The 18,461-nt window shown below is 42.1% G+C and overlaps 1 protein-coding gene and 1 long non-coding RNA gene across 4 annotated transcripts in view; one reads left to right on the plus strand and one right to left on the minus strand.

The window, feature by feature from the left end:
* Nucleotides 1-849: 849 nt before the first annotated feature.
* Nucleotides 850-18,140, plus strand: LOC115389651 (uncharacterized). The gene is made up of 3 exons (XR_003931610.1): nucleotides 850-929; nucleotides 8,129-8,131; nucleotides 18,130-18,140. It is a non-coding gene; the product is annotated as an uncharacterized LOC115389651 (long non-coding RNA).
* The window catches only part of rhbdl3 (rhomboid, veinlet-like 3 (Drosophila)), a 57,849-nt gene continuing 42,987 nt past the window's right edge, over nucleotides 3,600-18,461 (minus strand). For 2 of the 3 annotated variants that reach the window (XM_030093158.1, XM_030093159.1), the window contains exons 4-8: nucleotides 15,246-15,394; nucleotides 11,174-11,286; nucleotides 5,478-5,578; nucleotides 4,642-4,702; nucleotides 3,744-4,015 (exon numbers count right to left, since the gene is read on the minus strand). In XM_030093158.1, coding sequence (XP_029949018.1) covers nucleotides 3,744-4,015; nucleotides 4,642-4,702; nucleotides 5,478-5,578; nucleotides 11,174-11,286; nucleotides 15,246-15,394 — 696 coding nt within the window. Of the gene's footprint in view, nucleotides 4,016-4,641; nucleotides 4,703-5,477; nucleotides 5,579-11,173; nucleotides 11,287-15,245; nucleotides 15,395-18,461 lie in introns of all 3 variants that reach the window. The other variant, XM_030093157.1, reaches the window with a different exon arrangement.

Genomic DNA, 18,461 nt, shown 5'->3' on the forward strand with positions numbered 1-18,461 from the left:
CAATTACTTCTGTTTTTTTTTAATGATTTCTGACATTTCCATTCATTAATTTCATTTATGCTCTCACCTATGCTCTTATACAGAATACGAGCAATCAGAGAAGCTCTGATATTTAAAAAGGTGTCCTTACCAGGTTAAATCCATTGAAGTATACCTTAGAGATGATCACTAATGAAGCTGTCAGAGGCAACCTTAGTAGTCATAGCTTTATATACTTAGAAAACTATACTTCTCTGGTTCCACTTCAGTGCTATAAAAGGTAAAAAGGGTGCAGAGACCTGCTGAGATTAATGAGATTAATCACTATAAACCAATCTTAGCAAACAATAGGAACAAAGCAAATAAAAAAAATAAATAAATAAATAAAAAAAACACCTTCTCACGCTTCTCCTCTCTAGGGGGAGTTGGAGCTTACAGGCCAGTCCCGGCAGGGGGAGAGATCCAATCCTGTTCAGGCTGCCTCTCCTTGGCAGCTATGTTGAATTTGGCGCTATATAAATAAAGCTGAACTGAATTGAATTAGATGTTTGTTAAATTGTACATTGTCCAATATTTGTTTAGATCAGGGGTGGGCAACTCATTTTCTCTAAAGGCCACATGAAAAAATAGAATTTGGCTCAATTAAAATGATGTCCTGATATTTACACAGTTTTTATTATGATGAGGTGCTGCTGCTCTGCAAAACCTTTGATCAGTCTTTTCTAGTCTTTGTCTGCAAATTATGAGAACTTTGCTCTAAATTTTGGGTTAATTAAGTCAATGAAAACAATATTTCTTCATTAATCAACTCTTTCACATCACTGTGAAACACTGATTCTGAGCAGCAGCTGCTTGGTCTGTTAGCCAACTAATAACGCAATAATGGTCAATAATGGAAAAATATGACCATTTTAGATGTAATAAAATCAATAATAACAGTAATTTTATTTGTTTCCTGATTTCCCAGTGACATCCGAGAGCCTCATTACATGTTTTTTTTTTTTTTTTTTTTTTTTTTTTTTTGTGAGGCGATTCTAAAAACATGCTTGGACCTCTGTACTTTCAAGACTTGCAGTTTGTAATTTTGTCCACTTGATGGAGACGCTGTTGCAGAAATGGGACAGTGCTTCTTGTCTGGAGAAGAACTGGTTGAGGAAGAAGATAAAATTCTTCCCTGAAGAGAGGGAGGTAGATATAGTACATGCTGCTGGAAGGTTATGCTTCTCAGGGTTTAAGCATGAGACGTTCAGTCATCATAAATGAAGACTGCCCACTGTTCTTGTGCTATGAAAATACCAGCAATCACCAAATTATCCCTGTGATCAACCTGTTCCATGACAGTACTGTGCTCTTTGACACAAACACATACATCCGGGTGATATCTTTCATTACTTTTCAGAACAGAATTAAAAAAAAATCATTGAACTGTTCAACAAGAAATCATGTATTATGTTGGGAAATGTTTCTGAAAACTAAAGACAAGTCACACAGCTTCCCTTGGTTGCATGATACTTCTTCAAAGCCACTATTCTCCGTATGGCTGTACTGGCGAGACAAAGAAGATATTCAGTGACAGCTTTAAGGGCCCCTCTGAATGAATTACAGCTGAGTCTTGTACGCTCACTCGTTTCATTGATCACTCTGACATCTGCCTTTTTTCCCCACAAAGACTCTGACCCATTCTGTCCAGTCTGAGGCCCTGAACTTTACAGAAACCCTGGGTTCAAGGCTGCGTGGTTTGTGCAGTTTTCTCCTTCGCACAGTGGAGGAGCTCTCCAATTCTCCTCTCTGGATTTTGAACACTGTGCATGTGTGCGTGTGTGTGTGTGTGTGTGTGTGTGTGTGTGTGTGTGTGATCATGTAGTAATGGGTGACTCAATGCTCGGCCTCAGAGAATGTTTTTGGAGCTTTTGTTGAAATGCTTGAGAACAGGACCACACAGCAGCACGGGTTTCCCCTGTTATGAAGCTGCAGGACAAATTCAGGATTTGAAGTGTGAAGACGACCTCTGGAGAAAAAAAAAAGTGTTGATTATTTAGAAGGCACAAATGCAGGCATTTCTGTATAAAATTGTTTAATGTACCCCGGTATGTACATATCAAATCTACAAAATATGCACAATGTTAAAATATTATCATCCATTTACTCTTACTCAGATTTGCGTCGTAGCCCTTTATATATACAATCCCAGGCCATCAATAATCAGTATTTAAATAGGATACACACAGGATATAGCTAACATATCACAATGCAGACTTACCAAACATTTTACACAAAATACCAAAATCACAATGTTAAAAAAAAAAAGCAACGGTAAATGCATGTTAAAATATTAATCTGTTTAATTACATAATAATTTCTGTGCGAAGCAGTTACCAGTGTAACATGAGGTTAAGATACAGTACAGGTTAAGACTGACAGCTCTGGGCTGGGGTCGCTTCCTGCACCCTTTCAATCAATTAGGAAATGAAGTTGTGAAAGGAACTAATGAGAGAGCATTGATTTACTTCTCTGACCAATAACCTCCTGAACTGAGAGTGAAACGACCCCGGCCCGGCTGTGGCCGAGGTCGGGCAGGTTCGCTCCTCTGCGTTTGGATTTATTCAGAGCGGCCCGGTAGTCTGCATCCGTGAATGTTTTCATCTGTCTAATGCAACATCTGTAATAAATAAACTTTTAAAAACCACTTTGCACTTCTTTTAATCTTTCAAAAGTCCTCACGAAACACAACGGGGAGAAAAAAGACAAGAATGCAACACCTTCTGGTGTCCGAGGAGAAAACTTCTGTCCCAGTTCACTGTTTTCTATCACACAAACTTAAAAATCACTTGGCTCACATGAAAGCAGTCGTTGTGGGGGACGCGTTTCCCCCCTGGTGCTTGTAGCAATGTTTTGGCATCATTTTTGAAAGCTTAAAGGCTGAATGGCACTTCTGCTTCATTTTTTTTTTCCTGCATACACAACTCTAGATTGTTTTTTTTCACACCTCTTGCATACACCCACACGCAAAAGACACAATTCTGAGGTTCAAATAGGTCTTAACACGAATTAATTCTTTTCTCAGGACATGACAAAAGCCGAAGGCAGCACCGAACAGCGGTCCACACTTTCTTTTAAAAAGTAATATCACAATAACTTCTCAAGCGGGGGCTGCTTTCTCTGTTTCACAAAACACAAGACAGGATTGACTAGCTCGCTGTCAGTTTTTTTCTCAGAACCTGTAATACTCATGATCTCCTGGTAATGATGACAAAACACCACCGAACGAAGCCACGATTCACACGTCACCGCCTTCTTCCTGCTCTGATCTGAAAATGTTCTGTATCGAAGGGTTTCACTGGAGAAGAGGCAACTGTGCAGTAATACTTTCATTAGGCTGATGTCTCCATAAAGTAGGCACCATTGGATTGAGAGGGAGGAGGGGAAAGCCGCGTGTAGAAGGCTGCTGCTGCTGCTGCTGCTTGGAGCATTCATCTGTAGACAAAAGCAACAGTTCCACAAACACCCAGCGAGGGCGGACACAGAGAGCAGTTACAAGTTAGCTGGTACGGTGAGCACAAACAACGGTAAGGCCGATCCAAAACACACAGCAGGTCAGTCGGACACACGGACAGAGCCGCAGCTTTTCCAGGATCCTGGGTGTAGGAGGAAGGTAGCTGTCACTTGACTCCCATCGCACACAGATGACTGACGTGACTCCTCCAGCCAAGCGCTCAGGCGTCTCCCGTTGGAAAAGGAAAGGATGAACTTGATCCTCGAACGCCTCAAGGCGGCGGCGGGAGTCGCACGTCGAGTAGACTGTAGGCGAAGACATTCCAGAAGACGGCGCAGAGCACAAATAAAGTGTAGACGCAGAAAAAGATCCAGAACAGCGACTGCTCCTGAAGCCGCTGCTCGTAGTTCTGTAGGACCACCACGCCCAGCGTCAGGCCGACCACCACCCCCCCCAGGTGAGCCACAAAGCTGGGGTTGGGGCAGGGAGGAGCGGCCGGGGGGTAGAACCGCAGCCACACCGCTCGACCGAACTCCACGCTCACTGAGGGCAGAGAGAAAGGCGAAGACAGACATGGACATACTCAGACGGAGGCAAGAGAAACCTGCTGCGTCGTGTACAGTCCAGGTTCACAGTGAACAGGACGCGTTAAACGCAGGGAAATCATTTCCCAGGCGGGATTGATAAAAGCATGCTTTCTTTATCTGTTATGTTAACACAGCAGCTGCTCTCAGTCCACAGCTCCAGCTGAAGATGTGTTGCGATGAAATAGTTTTCACAAACTTTTGAGCAAGAAACTACTTTTTTTCATCAATTAAAATGATGAGCCAAGAAGCAAATTAATTTAGGTTTTGTTTGAGCACGGAGAAGAATGTATCAGCAGCAATTAAAACTACAGTAAACCACTCAAAAGTTTTGCCTTTTTTTTTGTCAGGATGTCACTTTTAGACATTTTCTTGTAGTGGAATGAAATTCTCATCAACATAATGAGCGTTCACATTAATATGCTGAAACTGAAGTGACAGAAAACTGAATATACTGTAGGCAACTTTAATTTTTTTTATTCATCAGGAACATTTACCATGTGATGCTTTTCTGGAAGTGAATCGGAACAAAAGTAAAACTCTTCAGTATAATAACGTCAGGAATGGTACGATGGAGGGACTTACTGCACACCAGAGCCATGGCCATCCGGAATAACTTGAACTGACATTTCATTCCCGACCAATTCTGCAAGAAGAAGCAGAGACAGTGTGGAGCAATCATCGCAAAACACATTTGTGAGACACAGAAATCTGTGCTACAAGGTCAAGTCCTCCTTCACACACCGACATCAAACTTTGGCCTTTGCCTCAATGCACATCAATTCAGAGAGCCTGGGCGGTACTCTGACCCCCAGTCTGTGCTCTCTGTGTTAGATAATAACATTTCAGCAAAGAGGAAGGCGACTCTTCCATCTTGACCTCGGGGACGCTGTGGAATAATGGGCTGAGCGCTCAGAGAGAAACACACTGAACGCTACAGCGTTTCACCTCACGCGACATCTGCCAAACGTGCATTTGATGACCCGCGGAGGAAGGAGGGGCCGGCGAGGCGGTTAGACAAACCAGATTAGGCGTCAGGGCCCAGATGTCAAAGGACTGCGGAGTACAATGACACATGAAGGGATGTTTTTCTCGCTCACACACACACACACACACACACACACACACACACACACACACACACACACACACACACACACTCCACTGATCTTGGAAGGAAAAGGCAGAAACTGCTGTTGAGGAATGTTTGGCATCTGTAGATAGAGAGGCACCTGCCGGGGCCCAGAACAGGCTGCTTTGATGATGCAGCAACGGCCTTCAGTGACAGGAAATCTGAGAGATGTGATAACCATCAACACACACACACACACACACACACACACACACACACACACACACACACACACACACACACACACACACACACACACACACACACACACACACATGCAGAAACTTACCATCACTACATTCGCCAGATGCGCTGAGACCAGGGCGTACACTCCCCCGGACGAGCCGACCACCGGAGCCGTCATGTCGGTGACAGACACCGCCAGAGACCCTGTGGAAACGGTCAAGAGCCACATGTCAGCTACTCGCTTTGGTGCAATCAGAAGCAAACGAGGACATCCGTTTGTTATCCGATACCCCGACAGCAGGGAAGTTCATTTCAGCAACAGTCTGCAGGACTTTACTGCATCAATGCAAGGACAGCAAACATGAAAACTATAGATAGGTTTTTATGTTCCAACTGGTCAATGTGATAAATAAAGAAATCTTCCTGACCACTTTCAGCATAAAATAATGTTTACAAAGACAATACATCACAAGTTTTGCATCGTGGACAAAGAAAAAATAAAAGTATTGTAAAATGTATTAATGCAACAGTCAGCATTCAGCAGAGTCTTTACAGCTGCAATGAAACTGTACTAAACTGTTATTTTCTCAAAGGGAAACTGGTGACTCCGAACACAGATTATAGCTCATACTACAAGAAAATACTAGAGGTGAAATACAAACTAAATAAAACCTCAGATGCTGAATTACAGAAATAAATCTGTGTTGTGAAACAGTCATTCACTGGTTAAATTCCTCTCATTTATCGATAATCTACTACTTTAGCTTAGAAAACAAAAACCTTTGAATTTCTTGCATAAAACGTTATATCTGTATGTGCATTTTTTTTTTTTTTTTTTGCAGAGAAACACACAGTCTATTGATAAATCATCGTAGCTCCCTGTGAAATCAAAAATGAAAAATCAAAAGAGGGTTTTTTTCCCCCCCACATTAACATTTCAATCCGACTCTTAAGGGTGTGTTTGACATTCGCTATCCTGAGTTCTGGATTAAATCTCAAGGGGAAGACAAAGTATGACAGTAAACTGTTCCATCATCGCATCTGCTAATTGGTGTAAAACCAGTAATTATGTAGTTTTTTTCACTGAAAACATCTGCCTGCAGTAGAAAATCACACTTCAGACAGAGAATTGTGATGTTGACCAAGAAAACAGTGCTACAACCAGTAAGTAATTATGGTTTTGTATTCATAGGAGACATTAGTCACAAGAGAGTAAGATTTGAGATGGCCAGAATAAATAAATATACAGTATATTTGTGCAAAGTGTCATTAATGTTAACCAATACTAAAAAGTACAATTGCATTTCTGTTTGTTTAGACTATATAACAAATTAAAAGTTTAATTCTGTCACTCGACACAAAGGCTTTTATACATTTTCTGGCAGAAGCCGTGATTAATTCAAACTGGGTTTGCTGCTGTCTTTGTGTACAATTGTACAATTTAAAGACTTCTATGGACAGAGAAGTGCTGTACCAGCTCATATTGTGTGTTTTTTTTAATAAAGAAACAAGAACTTTCTTTAGGACACTGGTACCAATTCACTGGATGTACTAAAGAGCCAAACAAGCATTGAACGGTTTAAATATGAGACATTCAGATCCTTTAGTTCTCACTGCAGTCTGTTTAGAAGCCAGAAGAAAAGAAAAAGAAGACAAACTTCAGCCTGTAAAACCAGCCAAACACTCACTCCTTCTATCTTTTCTTTCCGCTCTCCTTTAGTTATACTTGCTGCATCCACTCTTTGTTTTGCAGTATATCTCTTCCTCCCTTTCCTTCCCGGCAGTGAACTGTGTACATTATTGATGCTAAGTGTGTGAGACTCGCCAGCCCACACCACAAAAGAGACAGTAAGGACCGGCTGATGAATGGTCTCGCACTTCCCTGCTATGTTCACCCACTCTCTCCGCATACAGCGAGAAAAATAAACCTTGTTTGCAGAACACCAACCTATGCATGCATACAGTACGAAAACATTTCCATATCTGACTCTTAAAATATACAGAATCTGGGAACAAGCTGATCCGCTTCTTCCAATTTCTTTGAGAAACTGTCAAGATGAGGTTACAGTCTGGCCAAAATGTGTAGCTTGTGCAAAATATGGCTATTAAATCAAATGTTAAATCTAAACAATTCAGTATTAAAGCAGTTGTGTGAGGAGGTTGAAGCTTTCTGACTCCATCAACCAGCAATGAACAGCAAATAACCCCAAACAGCAACGTGAAGAAACAAAGCAAGTAGACGCCAGATAAATTAACAGCTCGATGTCAGCAGAGACATATGTAAATATATGCTCTGGCATTGGCGTAATCATCTAAACAGGACATCCAAACACAACACAGCATTAGCATCAGCCTCAGCTTTTTACAAAAGCAGAACTTCCTCAATCAGCTGACAGAATCAGGCCACTGCAGAGTCAGAAGCATCGGGGGAATCCAGCGGCTTCTGTGGTAGAAATGAAAGGTGTGTGAGCTTGTGTGTATACAAATCTATAAATTACTGCATGTTATTATCAGTGTTGTGCGTCTACATAGAGTGGTGTAAAAACAAATAGACAGCTGATTAAAAAAAAAAGTAGGACTAAGAGTTGAGATGAATGTAATGATGAAGAAAACACAAAAAAAGCCACAAACAAGCTGTAGTTGTCATCACTGTTGCACGAAAATTCTGAAGAGATTTGTTTACTGATCTTTAAACATGTGGAAGGTTTTAAATCAGCTATGAAAGTATTTCAAAACACCACAAATTGCTCTGAGTGAGTTTAAAAAGCAGCCTCCAGTTGTTTGCTTTCAAAGTGACACGTGACTGAAATGAAAGGACATTTCCAAAGCCGGAGTTGACATTTAGCAACAAATACCATTTCGTTTGGGTTTTTTCTTTTTTTCCCACTTGGTGTGTGAACCACATGGATGACAGAACACACAGACGGTGTAATAACAGCATCCGACCCACCAGGTCGTTAAACATCATATTCCTCACTCACAAAACACACACACACACACACACACACACACACACACACACACACACACACACACACACACACACACACACACACACACACACACACACACAAAGTTAGACGTGTTACTGTGATCTAAACTCAACCTTTACTACTATTCAAACACTAACTGGACTGAAAACCATATCTCCACTGAAGAGACTCATTTGCTTATAATGTGAGAGTGTTAACAGTTTTCTCTGTGACATTATGGGTTCACTTGCACTGTGCCATATAGCACTTCAACAGAATCAAGCAAGGATCATTATGCTAAAAAAGAGAAACAACACTTCCATTGCCCCTCATTACAATAAAATGTCTCTGTTCTCCAAAGCATAAACACACTGAGTGAAACACCTGGCGTGGGACGCCGCCACCTCCCTCTGAGGTGAGCAGGAGCGTCTGCGACCTGTCCCTGTAATTACCTTGCTGGAATAACATTACTTCGGCAGCGCGGTCGCGTGCGCACACAAACGGGCACAGAGGCAAGGACACCCCCGCGGACCCCCCGGGGGGCCTGACGCTTTTAGAGCCCAAACTGGCAGCTCATTTTTCCTCCGAGCTGTGGGGGAGAAAACGGGGCATGAGGGGTAATAACTGCTCATCAGTGCTCATTATGGACTAAACCAACAGCCCTGCTGCATGTGGAGCGGACACTGTTGTAGTGTGCGTGTGTGTGTGTGTGTGTGTTGTTGACCCCCCCCCCCATGTCTCTCCATTGCGTACTTTATTCTCTGTTATTTGTGTTTTTGCTTCGTTCTGCTGCTGCACCTGCCCAGCAGCCTTTGTGCTGCCGCATTGTGTCTGCCGTCCACATGAAGGCACTTTGTGTGTTTACATGCCACTCCGTTGTTTCCATTAAGTTGTCAGGCTGTGTGTCGGCCCAAGAGGGTCAGAGACCTTTCTCTGAGCCATTACATGACATCTGAACTGTGCCTTGACCCCACGGTGTGCCAGCTGAGGCCCGTCTCTCTGCGGCTTCTTATGTTTCTCCACAATGACGGGGTCTTTATGCGAACAAATATAAAGTGGCTCTTTTGCCAAAATGATCACTTCCATTATCCAGCACTAACAAGGATTGCATAAAGATTAAGATACACTGTTTGCAGCCCTTCAACATCCTTATAAAAAGTTTGTTTTGTGGATTTCATTGAACCCGACTAATCCCACTCGATAGGTCTGTTAACATTCAACTCGCCTTATTTGGATTATTTATACAAAAGCCTAAATAGAGTTTTCTCTCTTTTCTAAAGTGACTCCTTTAAATGGTAATATGAGCATCGTCACAGATGGACTTCTCAGGTTGAGAAGATTCTTGAAACTAAATTTCAGTTTAGTTTTAAACACACGATCCGCTACGCTCCACATTGAGTAAATACACTGATGCATTATCGTGACGGAGCATCTAACCCCTCACTGATCCATCTCTCATTGTTATACACAAACACACAAACACAGAGTCAGGAGGATTAGCTTCTTACAAGGTGAAATTAGGATTTTCTATAAAACAGATGAAATGTGTGTTGTGGTGCATTTCTGTTACTTTGGCCAGTTTAAGTAACTATAACTACAGAATACGAAATACTTCATAAACAATCAAGAACCAAACTCTGTGATGTATGACATGTTCTGCTGTCAAAACTTCGAATAAAACAAACAACCGAACCCTTTCAGACACAACAAATTCAAACGTCTGCCCAACGCAGCCAGAGCACGCTCCTCCTCTTCCGCCGGTGATCGATATCTAATTAAAACAGCAAACGTGTGTGTGTGTGTGTGTGTTCTTCTGTGTGCATACGTAAGTGTGTGATTCATGGAGTGTTTCAGTGTGAGGTTAATGCCGCCGGCCGGCGCAGCTGGGATCCCCGGGGTGTTTGTCACTGACCCCTGAGAGCAAACACATGCATACTCACGTGCACGCACACACACAGATAATATATTTTCATCAATATTCAAGGAAAAAAAAGTCCCTGGCTGGAATTTATCCCTTCCTGTCAGTGAAAAAAACCTAATTTACTGCCACAAGGCATCATGTTTACAAAAACACTCTCCCATCTCCAAAAGTAGACCGATATTTCCACTCCAGTTATCTTGCTGTGTTTTCCCCCTGAGCAGTGAAAGGGAAAATAAAACACAGAGGCTGATCAATTTGTTACTGTTTACCAATTCAGAGGAAAAAAAAAAAAAAAAAAAAAAACTTGCACAAACATCGTTGGTCTGGGCTGAATAGGACTGCAGCCTGAGAAGAAAAGACACCAGCGCCCGGGGTTGTTAAAGGAGCTCGGGGGGAGCGCTGACATTTTACCCAGAGCTGGCTCTGCTGCTGCTTCCTCATCTGCACTTCCTCCTCTCCATTTCCATTTTTTTTTTCTCTTTTATTCCGGTCCCCCACTTCGGACCCTCTCAGCCTTATTAACACTTAAGAATTCATCTCTCATCTCGCTCCACATCCCTGCCTCGTGCCCTCCTCGTCATATTTCATTACGCTTTGCGTGCGCGTCTTTTTTGAGATTGCTGTCTTTGCTCTGGCCTTTTGTAAGTCAAGATGAGGGATGCGGGGGGCTTTGATGGGGCAGCGACAACACCCCCCCCACACACACACACACATCCCGCCACTTCTGGTAGGAAGGCTGACAGAAGGCCATCTGTCTTGAACGCGTCGCACTCAAACACGTATGGGTCTGTCACTGACCACTGGTGGAGAGTGATCGGCTGCTAAATGCATAAAAATACACAGCAAGCAGATGGAATCACTGTGGCAAAACCCAACAGAGAGAGAGGAGGGGGGGTTTCTGCCTACCTGCCAACACGCCACACACGTAGACGAGGCCAATCCTCAGCGCACCGTGCACCATTTCCAGAGGGACTCCCACCAGCAGCTGCATGGCCATGTTCAGGCTCAGGTGTTCAATCCTGTAATTAAATTCACACACACACACACACAAACACTGTCAACAGCAGAGCATTGGAACCATCCAAACTATAATAACATGGAATCATATGAATCAAGGAACTAAACTGGAATGTTAGGAATGTAAAAAAAAGTGGTGATACAGACTATCATTACCAATAAAACCATTTTGTAATAGTTGTTTGAAGCAAACTGATGTGTTGATGTGGTGAATATAAGTACATTGTTGTTTTCTTTGAGGCGTGTGAGTGAGAATCTTTATTATGAAGACACAGATTCAAAGAGATGAAATCTATTCAGTGGAACTGCAAGTTACTTTACACACAGAAGAATAAAGATTATAATTTTTATTCAATTAGTTTTTACATAAAATTGAAAATCACACTGTTCCCCACTAGGAAAAAGATCCAAATAAATGTCATGAAAACAAGAAAGAAAAACAACATGAAGGCCAAATGTTTTCTTTTCATCCTCTGGGACTGGGTCTGATGATTAACAGGAAACACACTCGGCCCTGGCATCAAGCAATAACAAGGGAGAGACTGAGAATAAAACGAGAATAAAATTCTGGGTTTATGTTTACTGTGGCGATTTCTTTCATCATCAGAAAAGAGGGATTAAAAACCAGGTATTGGTAATAATAGAGAGCGTGCACAGATATGAGCAGCAGTAAAGGAATGGAGGAAAAGATCCGTGTAATGATTCAACTACAAACAAAAGCTTTGAGATTATTTTTGAAAAAGCAGCAAAACACTCAGATGAGCTGAGTGAGACTCAAAGTGCACAATGACAACTATTTATCACATGTCTCCAGGCCCATATTAGTGTGTTTGCTTGTGCACACACACACACACACACACACACTTCGTCGGGGCACACTGTCATCACAACCTTCAACAGAAACCCATCAACACGTCAGCGCACTCAGACGACGTATCCTCACACAGACAGAGACACACAGTGTGTGTCCAGAGAAAGTCACACATGGAGCCACAGACAGAAACGCATTAGAGTTACAAAGAAACACATTATAAAACGACTGATGCCAGAGAGAAAAGATGAGAAAAGAGCCGTGGAAGCACTCTAATCTGTTCAAAGCCTGCGCTTCAGTGAGACACTACAAACAGAGGAGTGCTTCCACAGTCGACACACACTCCGCCTGTGCCCTTCACGACGACTGCAGAAGGTCCTTCAAACCAAACCTCAGTCAGCAGCTCAGCCACATTCAGGTGTCACAGCAGAATCCGAAACGAGACCGCCGAGAGCCATTTGTCTTTTCAACCCCTTTAACTCTCTTTCCCACCGTCTCCATCATTATCTTTCCTTTTTTCCTCTCCTTTGGTTGAGTTTGAATCATTTCCAGACCACAGAGACTCAGAGAAACAAGAGAATTCTTCAACAGTTCCCTTTTTCCTCCAACATGGACAGAAAACAAAACAAAACAAAAGGGAGGCCGATAATCAAGTCGCCACCTCAGCTACACCGGCCGCATAGAGAATCATTCCAGTGATCAGAGAGACAATGGGGTGTATTGATTGGCCGGGAGAAGCCCGTCCAAACGCACAAGGACGGCTCCGCTCCAGATAACAGCGGCCATCTATTCCTACACTGCTAATGAGGCTGTGAGGAATGGACCAGGACCTGGACACCCATGTGAGGTCCTCCTGTGAATATAGTATTTCACGGCGCTTCACAAAAACAATGTTGAATCTTTCTACGCTACACTGACTTACATCCAGGGGTTAAAGACTGTGACGGACTGGGGACCTGTCCAGGGTCTATCCAGCATTCGAGCATAGTCAGCTGGGATTAGACCCCACAACCCTAAAATATCTCAGTCACGATTTCATCAATGTAATCTTCCAGAAGTTTTCCCGGCTGCTGCAGACAAGGGTTTCTGTGTGTCTATGCGTGACAAGAGTGAAAGGAGAGATAAACCATGAGCACAGTGCTCTGTGCTGGAATGTTTTGGGGCCAATATTTACAATCTGTTTCAGTGTTGGGAGTTGGAGGGATCAGTGTTGCTGAGCTGTTTATGGGATTACATGGTTTGTAGATGTGAGTGAGACACAGGGTGTGTGTGTGTGTGTCTCTGTGTGTGTGTCAGTCAGAGAGATACATTCAGCCGTTCATTTCTATGATGCATTTACAATTGATCTACATTTATTGAAAAAGATATTTACTGTTAAAGAAGGAATAAATCAATAATTGAACCGCATTATACTACTTTGTTATTCAGAACATGCATTTCATTCAATGTTGTGTCTTAAACAGAAAACGTGCCAACCACTAAACAGTTAGGTCAGGAGACAGTTTAATCAGTGAAACAAGACCCAATACAGCTACAGAAATGCAATAACTTACAATGAATTACAAACAAAATAACGTGAAAGAGTAGTCTCCATTTGTCAATTCCAGAGCCCCAAAGCAAGCAGGAATAAATTCACCATGATAGGGATGATCCATTAAAAAGCATAATTACTGTATCTCACATTCACATAACCGATTCTCACAGAAGTAAAATATTTTAATCCACCAACTTTAAGGGCCACAGATGGAACTTTTGCTGTGAAATGTTCAACTAAAGTTCTTTTTTTGATAAAACTCTGAAAGAATTTTAAGTGAATTTTTCTTGCATGGGATGCAGAAAAAACAGCAGTCATTAGAGGTTTTAACAGTCCGTGCAGTTCACAGCTCAGATCAATCTGTTTGCTATTCTGAACCAGGTTGGTTTATTCCACCATCATGAAATTCATTTGCACCATCTTCGCTGAACTCTCACCAATTTTTTTAATGGCAAGCAGCCAAAACTAGCAACAGTGAAAAAATCCATCATGAATAAGAATTTCTGTAACTGCTGTTTAATAAGTTAAGACATATTAAAACATCGCATGAGCATCAACAGGATGAATATATTGAGAAAAATCTCTGCAAGATTTCTAAAATATTTCAGATCTTTTGTCAGGGAGGAATCATTAAATCATTATCGGAACATCAGACACACATTTATACATGAAGGTTTAAACAGCTACAATTTGTTTTTAAGAAGAAATTCTCAGACTGTGCAGAAATGATTCATTGTTTTGCTTTATGGTGCAAATACAAACAGAAACAGAGCCATCATCCCTCTTTACTGACCAGGAAATTAGCTTTTTGCTGATTATCTAAATTACCTTGGATAACCTCTCATTGGATTTATCACCTTTATCACAGATTCCTGAGCCACTTTCAGTGTGACGAACTCAAACCCCACTGTGTGTTTTCCTGTGATTGAAGCCTGTTGTATCAGCCTGACGTCTTCTATCCATCATAGTTTGAACGTATCATTTCACTACACACTGTCGGCCCTGTCTCCATCAGGACCTAGAATTTCCACATCCTCCCAAGTAAATCACCATTTTATTGCTTTTCTTTATTGCCTGAGACTAAATTTACTCAAAAGGGTTATTAAACGTGGACGATCTGCAGCAGACTGATAATGAAAGAGTCTCTCGTCAGCGGCGAGGAGGAGAGGAGGAGAGAGGACATGCAGGCTGTATCATCGTACTTTGTTTACAATTATTTGCATAATGTATAATTCGGGTAGACTGCTGTCAGAGCAATAAAATTTAATTGAACTGAATCCTCAGTTGAGTTTCTGTGTGGAGTTTGCATGTTCTACATGCAGATGGTTACTCTCACAGTTTGAGCTCAATCAGTGATTCCGAGTTACTCTGAGTGTCAGTGTTTTAAAGTCTGATAAAAAAAAACAAACAAACATAAAAATCTATCCGATTTCCAAATATCACGAAGTCACGCATCTACTATTTATCGACTGGTGTGGACAAACTGTTGCAGATAAATTAATTCCTGAATCTTAAAATGTGGATGTTTAAAATTCTGTTTACAAGTTCAGTTCTGTCATGGAAAAAGTGAACAAAGTGCTTATGACCTGAAATCTGCAGAGAAGGTTTAAACTTACCCAGTGTGCATGAAAATGTAGCTGAGATACCTCCAGGCCTGGGCCCTCAGCTGGGGGTGGTACGGCAGGGGGCTCTTCAGGAAGTGTGGGCTGGACACCTGGAGGACCAGGCGGTCCAGCTGGAACCCGTAATACATGAACACAGCTACCTGACAGAGAAAGAGAGCAATCAGCTGATTTAAAGAGAGAGATCTGAGCATATAACAAACACAAATAATGCAATAAACACATACAAATGTTGTGATTAGATTTGAGTTTGGTACAAAGACAATCCGTTCACAAATAAGGTTAGATCCAGATTAGTTCAATGAAGGCTTTACGAATTTTACGAATGCACTCAAGTAAATGCAATAAAATTAAGGGTTAGATTCGAGTTAAAGATTCTGGAACTCTCAGATGGAAGACATCATTTTGTGGTCTTATGCTATATATGACAGGGGTTTGGTGTCACACTCATGCTTTAACAGACAGCCTGATGGGATCTCCACAGTGTGACTGCAAAACAGTCGGTAACAGGTTCAATTCAGGAGCACAGTCACACCTCATCCCATACCAAACATTTTCCCTTCACATAACACAAAACAAAACAATGGCTCAATGTGTGGCTGTAGCTACAATCCTTGTGATTCTCACAATGCTTTCATTTTTTCTCTATCACAAACGGTTTTCTCTTGAGATGCATTTGTTTGAGGAGGGTGTAGAATTTCCTCCCATCTGCTCCAATGCGTTTTGGAGTGAGATTTTTTTTTTTTTTTTGCTAAAACCCGAAAGTTCACACATTTTTACAAACACTTTCCTGCTCTATGGAAGATCCTAAAGGGATGAAAATTTCATGATAATTCCGTGAAATATGCTCAATTTTCCCATTACAAAGCCAGCCGACTAATATGAGTTGTCTCAATATAACCAACTTTTTCAATTCATTTCATTTTATTACTGAAAATGTTTACATGGAAGCCTTGAAAAAACAGTCTTTTCATTACTTTGACATCTTCTGTGTATGTTATTATAAAGTCAGTCCACTCAGCATTTACCAAATATGTTTATCTTTCATCCAGAAGAAAATGTCTTTTTTCCATTTAAAACAAATACAATACAATTGAAATTTACACGCAGGTGCACTACTTGATTTTATTTTGCTTCATTCTAATGCAGTAAACCAATTTTACCCTCTACATGTGAGTCTCAATGAAGTTAAGAAGCCGCTGTTTGCATGGAGCCCTTTCCTAGATTATACTGCACCTTGTTGATAATCTGGTATAAATGCTAATTGAATTTGTTTGTCTTCACTCATGAGGCAAATGTGGATTTTGTTTACATCTCAAAAAATGTCCCACATCGCATTGAAAAGCAGCCAGCACATGTAGGTATACTTGTTAAAGCTATTATAAATGTATTGTATTTAAATGAAGCTATGGTTGCCTAGCAACAGCGTTCTCCAATTGATGACATCGCAATGATGTCAAAAGGGGTCAGAGATCAAAGGCAGTGTCCTCCTAATAACTCAATATCATTTCACACTCAGTTCACTGAACCGTGAGACACGAGAGAGGAGACAGAGCAGAGAGTTTAGACAGCGTTTAGGCAGAGTTTAACCAGAGTTTAGGCAGCGTTTATACAGAGTTTAGGCAGAGTTTAGGCAGAGTTTAAACAGAGTTCAGACAGAGTTTGGACAGAGTTTAGACAGAGTTTAAACAGAGTTTAACAGAGTTTGGACAGAGTTTGGACAGAGTTTAAACAGAGTTCAGACAGAGTTTAAACAGAGTTCAGACAGAGTTTAAACAGAGTTTAGACAGAGTTTGGACAGAGTTTAAACAGAGTTTAGACAGAGTTTAAACAGAGTTTAGACAGAGTTTGGACAGAGTTTAGACAGCGTTTAGACAGAGAGAAGACAGAAGACAGAGTGATGACAGAGAGCAGACAGAGAAAAAGCACAGCAAGTCATAGCTTCAACACGACAGAACATTGTATTGACGTGATGGAGAGCGCAATGAAACCCTCTGTTCACGAGCCGCGTGAAGCACTGCGTTACTATCGTAACTTGAGCATGGAGGAGACTATGCGATGCAACAAACTCCAACATCGCCTTGATGCTTTGGAGGCGGAAAAGAAAAAACTCGAGGAGCAGAATGAGAGGCTGGTCAAACAGGTCAGTACCTTGGAAGAGGCGAGGGAGGGGTCGACCAACCAGGTAAGCAGTTTGGTGAATGAAAAAAAGCGACTGACCAACTTGGTCAAAACTTTACAGTCCAAACAACGACAACTGGACTCTGACCTCCAGCAGAAAGACCGACTGCTGAGACAGACACTGGAGGAGGTGCAGTCCTTAGAGAAAAGTCTCCAGGAACAGAAGGACAGCTCTGAGGACACCAAGGCCAACATGGCAAAAACGATGGTCTGTCAACAGGAGGAGAACAGCAAACTGGTCAAACAGGTAAGCACTTTGGTGAAGGAGAGGAAAGTTCTGACCAACCAGGTTAGAACTTTGAAAAAGGAAATGCAGGGGCTGACTAACCAGGTGAGCATTTTGGTGGAGGAAAAGCAGGGGCTGAACAGCCAGGTCAACAGTCTGCTGAAGAAGGAGGTTCTGACCAACCAGGTAAGCAGTTTTGTGGAGGAAAAACGGGGGCTGACCAGCTTGGTCAAAACTCTAGAGTACAAACAACAGAAACTGGACTCTGACCTCCAGGAGAAAGAGCGACTGCTGAGACAGACGCTGGAGGAGGTGCAGTCCTTAGAGAAAAGTCTCCAGGAACAGAAGGACAGCTCTGAGGAGACCAAGGCCAACATGGCAAAAACGATGGTCTGTCAACAGGAGGAGAACAGCAAACTGGTCAAACAGGTAAGCACTTTGGTGAAGGAGAGGAAAGTTCTGACCAACCAGGTCAGAACTTTGAAAAAGGAAATGCAGGGGCTGACTAACCAGGTGAGCATTTTGGTGGAGGAAAAGCAGGGGCTGAACAGCCAGGTCAACAGTTTGCTGAAGGAGAAGGAGGTTCTGACCAACCAGGTCAGCAGTTTTGTGGAGGAAAAACGGGGGTTGACCAGCTTGGTCAAAACTCTAGAGTACAAACAACAGAAACTGGACTCTGACCTCCAGGAGAAAGAGCGACTCCTGAGACAGACGCTGGAGGAGGTGCAGTCCTTACAGAAAAGTCTCCAGGAACAGAAGCACAGCTCTGAGGAGACCAAGGCCAACATGGCAAAAACGATGGT

The sequence above is a fragment of the Salarias fasciatus genome, chromosome 6 (assembly GCF_902148845.1).
Source record: "Salarias fasciatus chromosome 6, fSalaFa1.1, whole genome shotgun sequence".
NCBI classification, from domain to species: domain Eukaryota; kingdom Metazoa; phylum Chordata; class Actinopteri; order Blenniiformes; family Blenniidae; genus Salarias; species Salarias fasciatus.